We start from the raw sequence: 8,360 nt of genomic DNA on the forward strand, positions 1-8,360 counted from the left end.
AATACGAATAATATAAATACTCTAATTGTGAGCTTGTACAGTCTGTGTGTAGGTGTAAGCCCTAGCTGTAGGAAGCAGCAGCTGTAGATTTTTAGCCTCGTTAGGCTATTGAGGTGGATATATTTCTCCTTGGTAGGAATAGAATTATATAAGACGAGCAGGCAGACTAAATAACGCCGCCTCGCTCCCCAACCTCCCTGAATCGTTGACCAATTTCTCTCTAGTTCGGTTATCACCCAAACGCAACCATAAGGTTCCTACCGCATCCTCCCCCTTCCCCCTCCTTTCGATCAAACATATCCCATTTTTTTAGTTTGGTTTGGTCCCGTAAATTTTCAAATATTTACTTCCTATACATCAAGAGGAAAGGGGGTCCCCCTTTCATGGAATGCGGCAACATGGGCGTGTTTGACCGCGGAGTTCAGATGCTACTGACCACTGTCGGTGCGTTCGCCGCCTTCAGTCTCATGACCATCGCAGTAGGCACGGACTACTGGCTCTACTCGCGCGGCGTGTGCAAAGTCAAATCGGTCAGCGAGAACGAGACCAGTAAGAAGAACGAGGAGGTGATGACCCACTCGGGCCTGTGGAGGACGTGTTGCTTGGAAGGTAAGTCGGAACTAGTTTGGTGTCCCCGTTCTGGTGTGCGGTGCTGTGCTCTGGAAAGCCCACTCACGTTCTTTCACACAAGACAGAACCCAACTCCCATCTATCACATACATTAGGCTACATTACATTGCATTCATCCTCGATCCTTGACTAGACTATTGCCTTTCTCATGATGTACACCCTGTAGACATGAGGCGGAGGTGGTGGTGACTTCAGCACCACGGACAGCAACAACACTTCAGCTAAAAAAAGTAAGCTTAGGAAAATACCATTCCTTTCAATTCATTTCTTAAATTAACTGATGTATATGTATGTCTAATCCACACCTTTCATTGTCCTTCTGATGACATGAATGTATTTCAGTCTGCTTCCCCCAAGACCTTCCTCATTGCTGTGCAACAGCAGTTCTGGTTTCTGTCCCTCAAATATTCATAGCCCATGTAGAGGAATTCTTCTCTTAACTCAAAGGCACTTTGACGACAGTGCGGGTTTCTGACTGACATCTATTAGGGTCACAAAACCAGTCAAGTGTTCCTGAACAATTCATGATTCGCCTTGAATATTTTAAATCACATTCAAACCTTCCAGTAAGCCTAGGTGTGAGGACAAAATCTTACATCCCCGCTCTCTGTATGGTAGTCTCTCTCTCTCTCTCTCTCTCTCTCTCTCTCTCTCTCTCTCTCTCTCTCTCTCTCTCTCTCTCTCTCTCTCTCTCTCTCTCTCTCTCTCTCTCTCTCTCACACACACACACACACACAAACACGCATGAACACACACACACACACACACACACACACACACACACACACACACACACACACACACACACACACACACACACACACACACACAAACACGCATGCACACACACACACACACACACAATCATCATACGACATATACTGTATATTTAATGGATTCAGCAGATGATATGATGCATCAAAGCCTGTTCCTGAAGTAAAGGTGTTAACTGCTGATTGCAGACCACCCCCCCCCCCACACACACACACACACACAACCTTCATAGGTCATGCAAACATCTTACATATGTGGTCCTGTTCTTTATACTGTAGGCCATACAAGCATCTGACATCTCCTTCGTAGATCATGTGAACATCTTATATCTTCCTCATAGGTCATGTGTAACTGAGGTCATCTACGCTAATCAGCCACTTGGGACTCGAACCCACAACCTAGGAGTCAATGTTGTAGTTCGGGCATGGGAGGTACAGCACAATACAGCTGAGCTAAAGTTCCAGACCGATAGCTCAGTGCTACGATACTCTATGACTCTACTGTAGTCGCTATCCGGTACACTCACCCCCTTAACCCCTTTGCGCAGAGTCTGTGTTATAATCTTACTGTCACCAAAATTGTAATGGCAATGTCTTGATCTGCTACTTAAGGCTCTCTGTACTGTCATAGCAATGCTGTTAGGATGTAGTTGAGAGTATTTTCAGCAAATACTGAATAGGCCCGCCGGCGACCCCATCTGCAGTAAGACGCTAAACCTCACTCCCATCCCGAGTCTATGGTACCAGTGTAACTGAGGTCTTCTGTGCTACGGTAGTTTGACACTCAGGGCTTGGAGAAAAGTGGAAGCCCAACTGGGAAACTCCAACTCCCATTGTCATTGTGACACAGCATTCCACAGCACACAAGTGCACACTGCACACAACAAAATTGCATTTATGCCTCACCCGTGCAAGGGGGCAGTCCCCAATGGCGCCCCAAGGCAGCAGTGTGACGGGACGGTAACGTGCTCAGGGTATCTCAGTCATGGAGGAGGATGGGGGAGAGCACTAGTTAATTACTCCCCCGACCAACCTGGCGGATCGGGAGTGGAACCGACAGCCTTTGGGCTGCAAGTCTGACACTAACCGCTTACCCATGTCTTGCCAGAGAGACCATAGGCCTTAGTGAACAGGATTTGAATTGCTTTTTGAAGGAAACCAGTGCGGAGTCTTGGTCCATGTGGGAAGGTACTGTACACTGCTCCAGAGGGTGGGGGCTGCAACACAGAAGTCTCTGTCACCAACGGTGCGTAGTCTGGTGCAGGGGATGATGAGTTGATCTTGGCCAGAGGACCTCAGCCACCTAGACTGGGAGTAGGGTTAGAGGACTTCAGAGAGGTGAAGTGAAGACCCCACTGGGACACTCCAACTCCCATTGTCATTATGACACAGTACACAATGAAATTGCATTTATGCCTCACCCGTGCAAGGGGGTAGCCCCCAATGGTGCCCCAAGGGAGCAGTGCAGCTCAGGGTACCTCAGTCATGGAGGAGGATGGGGGAGAGTACTGCTTAATTAGTACTCCCCCCACCAACCTGGTGGGTCGGGAGTCGAACCGACAACCTTTGGGCTACAAGTCTGACGCCCTAACCGCTTACCCATGACTGCCCTTTACTGGGGAGCAAGAGAGTGGAGTCATTTGAAAGTCAAGAGAAACATTTTGTATATGATACGGGACTTCACTCTGTGCCAATGAAGTTATTTGGAGTGTGCGTGGGGGTCATGTGATGCCATTGCGTTGTGCATGATATGACTCTGGCAGCTGAGTTCTTAATATATTCTACCATGAAGACTCGAGAGGCAAATGAACGTTATTAACATTTATTGAACAATAGACATGATACAAAAATGCATGAATCCGTTTGGCGAACAATTACACTTGATACAAAATGCATGAATCTGTTTGGCGAAGGTTCCCGTCTTCGCATTGAACTCCGGGGTAGGACAGCATATCCTCCAGCGGAGATGGAGGCGGGCGTAGCCTGCCCCCTAACAGACGGGAACCACTGGTGACGGTGGACGGAGGGGTGGTGGTGGCTTCAAAGTCGGCTGGAAAGCAGAGAACAGAATGAGTGACTGATTTTTAAACAAACGTGAATGCGATCCATTGGCTGAGAGGGAACGATGCATGAGTGATGCGTAACGGGGATTCCCAAATCTCGCGTTGTGATTGGTTGACGACCCTGGGCAATGATGACGCATGTATGATCTGTCAAAAGGGAGATTGGATGGTTAGCCTAGTAAGTTTGACAGCCGAGAAATTCGAGTCTCCCTGGTAGAATTTACGCAAGCTCCCATTTCTAATCTGTCCAGGGCTCTGTTGGGTTGACCATACAGCACTCCTGAGCTCTGAGGTGATGAATGTGTGGATGAGTGTTTCAGTCACAGAGTCAGAGAGTTAGGGCCGAAGTCTGGAGACGTTTTTAAGGTGGAAAGGGCCAGATTTGGCAATGTTTTGACATCTGTACACTTGATGAGGCTTCATGAGGGAGGTTTACTAATGTTCTACCGCTGAACGCTACTTGTTGGCAACCATGTTGTGCCTCATATGTTTTATATCCCCTTCATGAGAGTCATGCAAACATCTTACAATTCATTTGTAGTTTAACCCATTTTGTCCTAAGCTTTTTGGGAAAGGGTGCCCTCTGCCTATGAAATCCTAAATATCTTAGCCTCCAAAGTACATACAAACATGACATGAGTTACATTTAAAAGCTAGGACCCTCGTTTTGCCTCAGAATGTGTTCATTCAGCTCCAACATACCCACATTTAAAAAAAAAAAAACAGCTGAAATCTGAAGAAGCTGAATGCAGCGTATATGTGTCTCCAGCACATAATGGGTTAAATAATAACCATATAGTACCGTATAGGCCTACTGTACTTGTACTACTCTACTTGTACTTGTACTTAAGCATGCAAAATGTACTTGAAAACCTCAAACCTCTTTTTTAAACATTAGCTTCCAAATATGTTTCACATCACAACAATAGCCCACATGTGTCCATCTTAAATGAACGGCCAAGACGCAAAAGTTTTGCATACTCTAATTAACTTATTTCATCTAGAAGTAAGTAAATGTGATGTTGACATACGGTATGTGCAATGAAAGCATCTGGTGGCTCGGTATTGCTGTAATGTTTTTTTATGTGCATTTCTGTCATATTGGCATGACCGTCCTTGTTGGCTCCTCCAGGGAGGGCTCTAGGTATAACAAGGCCTTATGTCACATCTGCAGAGAGGCATCTTGTCACCAGGCTAGACAGGCAGCTGCTTGGGGCCCCCAAGCTTACGGTATAGGGACACATTGACGCGAATTTGGCCAAGCGAAGCGAACTTCGACATTCATTCCTATGAGAGAGGCGAAGGCAAGCGAAAGCAAGTGAACAGGAGCGAAGTGAAGCAAAATCAATAATGAAAGTTTAATATTATGCAAAGGAGGAGCGAATTCGCCTGCGGCGGCCCAATCAAATCAACAATCTAACTGTCCCATTCCATTTGATTCGCCGCAACGACCTGATGACAGTTGAGCTGTCACTGAAATTCTCTCTTCACCTCGCTCGTTTCGCCTTGTAGCCTATATGTCCCTACCGCTACGTAGATGGTGAGCAGCTAAACTACAGTATAGAACAGCTAAACTACAGTAGTGGCGATTTGTTTACGAATGTTCATTCTTATGAATTTTCACTTGGGGCCCCAACTTACCCTAGAATCGTCCCTGCACATCTGCTTGTGTGACTGGGGCTGCGTGGCATGGCGCCACATCTGCTTGTGTGACTGGGGCTGTGTGGCATGGCGCCACATCTGCTTTGCTGGGTGGCTAGTGGCGGCGATGGGGATGGGGATGGGGGTTGCGGAAGGTTGCTCTGATCACCTGCCCAGGGCTGATAAACTGCCGGGCTTTTTGAAGTCTTTGAGTCGTTCATTGAAGCGCGGACATATGTTCCTCTGAACAGACTGCTTGCTCAGTGCTCAGAAATCCACAGGGACATGGAGGGCGAGAGAAAAAAAGAGAGAAAAACATCAACAGTTGCAATCAGACGATTTCCTGGATTTATTTATTCAAATGTGAGGTTGTTATGAAAGAGTTTCCGTTTGTGTGTGTGTGTGTGTGTGTGGGGGGGGGGTGTTGGTGGGGAGGGGGAGGCGTTGTCTCAGGTGGTCAGATGAAAAATATGACGCCGGCAACAGGTCTTTCTTTTTTTTCTACCCGAATCATGTTCGGCTGCTGTCCAAAACCACTTAACCCCAGCTGCGGTTGTTGACTGGTGGGTAATTTTGACTGATTGTACAGTATCTTGGCTGTGTGTAGCTCCCTGACGGAAATGATCTCATTGACAGACACAACACAACAGGGCTAATTAGGGACCTTGAAGTGAATATTCATTACACTGGCATGGCATTTGAATGGAGACTTGTTTGTTTTCCCTTGAGTGGGTGTGCGTGCGTGCATGCGTGTATGTGTGTGTGTGTGTGTGTGTGTGTGTGTGTGTGTGTGTGTGTGTGTGTGTGTGTGTGTGTGTGTGTGTGTGTGTGTGTGTGTGTGTGTGTGCTTGTGTGCGTGCGTGCGTGTGTGTGTGTGCTTGCGTGTGTGTGCGTGTGCATACGTGCATACGTGCATGCGTGCGTGTGTGCGTACATGTGTGTATGTGTGTGCACGCGCATTTCTATGTCGTGTCAATGCGTTTGTGCATACATCAGACAGATGCATACATATGGATGGATGCTACTGTATATCCAGTGTCTTGGTGTGAATCCAACATTTACTCCAAGTAAGTTTGACTCATGCTTGAGTTTTGAGTTCAGATGAAGACAAAGGCCCGTTGCAAAGACACCTGCGCCACTGCGCTCGCACATCGGGGTCAAGCTCATTTGAATGCCAGCTCAAACGACTGACTTCCCGCTGTGGAAATTGGGCTTTTAAAAAATGCATGAGCAGCTTATTAATTCATGGGTAATTAGCACAATTTATACAGGAATATTAAGTGCCGGAGAATTGGAGGTGAGGCGAGGTGGGAAAGACAGAAAGAAAGTAAGGAGCGAGGGAACGAGGGAGTGAGGGATGGTGGGAGCAAGGGAGGGAGGGAGGGAGAGAGGATGCAGGGGAGAAGTGGGTGGAGGGAGACGAGGAGAGGGGGGGGGGGGGGGTGGCCAGGGCTGGCCAGGATGCACCGGGTTGAAAAGAGAGCATGCAGGGCTGGATTGGCCATCTGGCACAGCGAGCATTTCCTGGTGGGCCTAGCACCGTTGTGGGCCCCTATTTTCAGAAATGTAAATGTGACCGGTGAGTCAGTTCTGCGCCGCTAATTATGAGAGGCCCCTTTACAGATTTTTTCAATTGCTAACAAGCTTTTGTCCAAACCTCAGCGACATTTGCAAAACTCTTAATACAGTTAGCACAGCAAGGGCTTTCCATTGCCATACAGTTGACACATGACATGCCTTCTTCACACAATTAGCAGTTAATGAATGCATTTCTTTGTGCATATTTAACAGTGTGTGCTTTTGAGAAGAAAATGAACTGTTTGGCCAATTGTGCTTGGTAGGTGGTAGTCTGTGTTAAGAGTTTAGAAAAAGTATCCAAAGTATGGGTAAGCGCTTGTTAGCAATTGAAAAAAACGGTAAGCCAAAAGTGCCTGGACAGTATTTCTCCCCCCAGTTCAGCCCTGGGAGCATGGATGGCACTTCACAGCACAGGGCAGGCGGGGCGGTGAGGGCTGAGGTAATTGCTTGCATGGAGTTGAGCCGCTGCGGATTTTTGGCTCCTGCAGAGAGACATCAAAGACACACTTGTGTATCTGACTATCAGAACCGACAGATCCTTAGCTGTGTGTGTGTGTGTGCCTGTGTGCCTGTGTGTGTGTGTGTGTGTGTGTGTGTGTGTGTGTGTGTGTGTGTGTGTGTGTGTGTGTGTGTGTGTGTGTGTGTGTGTGTGTGTGTGTGTGTGTGTGTGTGTGTGTGTGTGTGTGTGTGTCTGCACTCGCGAATGCGGAACCTTCATATGATTATGTCCTTGCTAAATGCTGCACAAAAACATGTGGACATGAAAGGTTGCAGCATTGAAGCTAATGAAAGGTCGGAGTAGATTACACTGGCCACAAGTGACGAGATTAGTTATTATATAGCGAATATAGCTTGTTTTGGACACGATAAAAGGGATACAAAAACATGGCAGCTTGTCTTGTGTTCTGATCAGAAATGCCATTGTATTTCCATCTCGGGTTAGTCTGAGAAAGGTTAGTCGACTGGGTGGTCTTCAGCCTTGTCTTTGAAGACAGCTCCAAATGAATCTGGCTACACACAAAGCACACATTTACGTCCAAAATAAATTGCACATGATCTCTCTCTCTCTCTCTCTCTCTCTCTCTCTCTCTCTCTCTCTCTCTCTTCCTGTCTCTTGCTGTGAGTAAAAATTGACATTTGAAATGGAAATGGAAACACACAGTCTAGACTTTGTTTTATTTAGCAAGGTTGAGAAAAAGGTGTTAGAAAGAAAACAGTGGATTCAGGTTTCTAAAAGCACTTCTCCCATTGCTTTGCAGGCAGAACAGAGGCGTCGAGTCCTGACAGCTCTGTAAAATACAGAATTTATTGATTATGGAGATTTGCACTTGTTTTGAGCCCTTTGCAGTGGGGCATGCTGTAAATATCATTCACAGGCTTTTGGGGCTGCCACTCCACTCTGCCGTGGTTTTAATTTGTGCGGCCACACAGTTGGCTCAGGAGAAACTGGGCCATAGCTCTGTTAGACGCCGCTCATCTGACACTTTCAACATTTTCTTCCCTTGCCGAAGTGGAACTGAAGTCACACCTTGATGAAAGCCGCATATTTCTTCAACTGGCAGATGGAGAATGAACTGGGGCAGGCAAACAAACAAACAAACAAAAAGATAAATAAATACATAAACAAATAAAGAGACATTGAGCTCTAATTCTTCTCAGGTTTCTATAGGACTTC

The 8,360-nt window shown here is 46.8% G+C and overlaps 1 protein-coding gene across 2 annotated transcripts in view; it reads left to right on the forward strand.

The window, feature by feature from the left end:
• Positions 1-383: 383 nt before the first annotated feature.
• The window catches only part of cacng2a (calcium channel, voltage-dependent, gamma subunit 2a), a 150,704-nt gene continuing 142,727 nt past the window's right edge, over positions 384-8,360 (forward strand). Inside the window, exon 1 of one of the 2 annotated variants that reach the window (XM_063216191.1) lies at positions 384-609. In XM_063216191.1, coding sequence (XP_063072261.1) covers positions 384-609 — 226 coding nt within the window. The remainder of the gene's footprint in view (positions 610-8,360) is intronic. The other variant, XM_063216197.1, reaches the window with a different exon arrangement.

The sequence above is a fragment of the Engraulis encrasicolus genome, chromosome 2 (assembly GCF_034702125.1).
Source record: "Engraulis encrasicolus isolate BLACKSEA-1 chromosome 2, IST_EnEncr_1.0, whole genome shotgun sequence".
Taxonomy (NCBI): domain Eukaryota; kingdom Metazoa; phylum Chordata; class Actinopteri; order Clupeiformes; family Engraulidae; genus Engraulis; species Engraulis encrasicolus.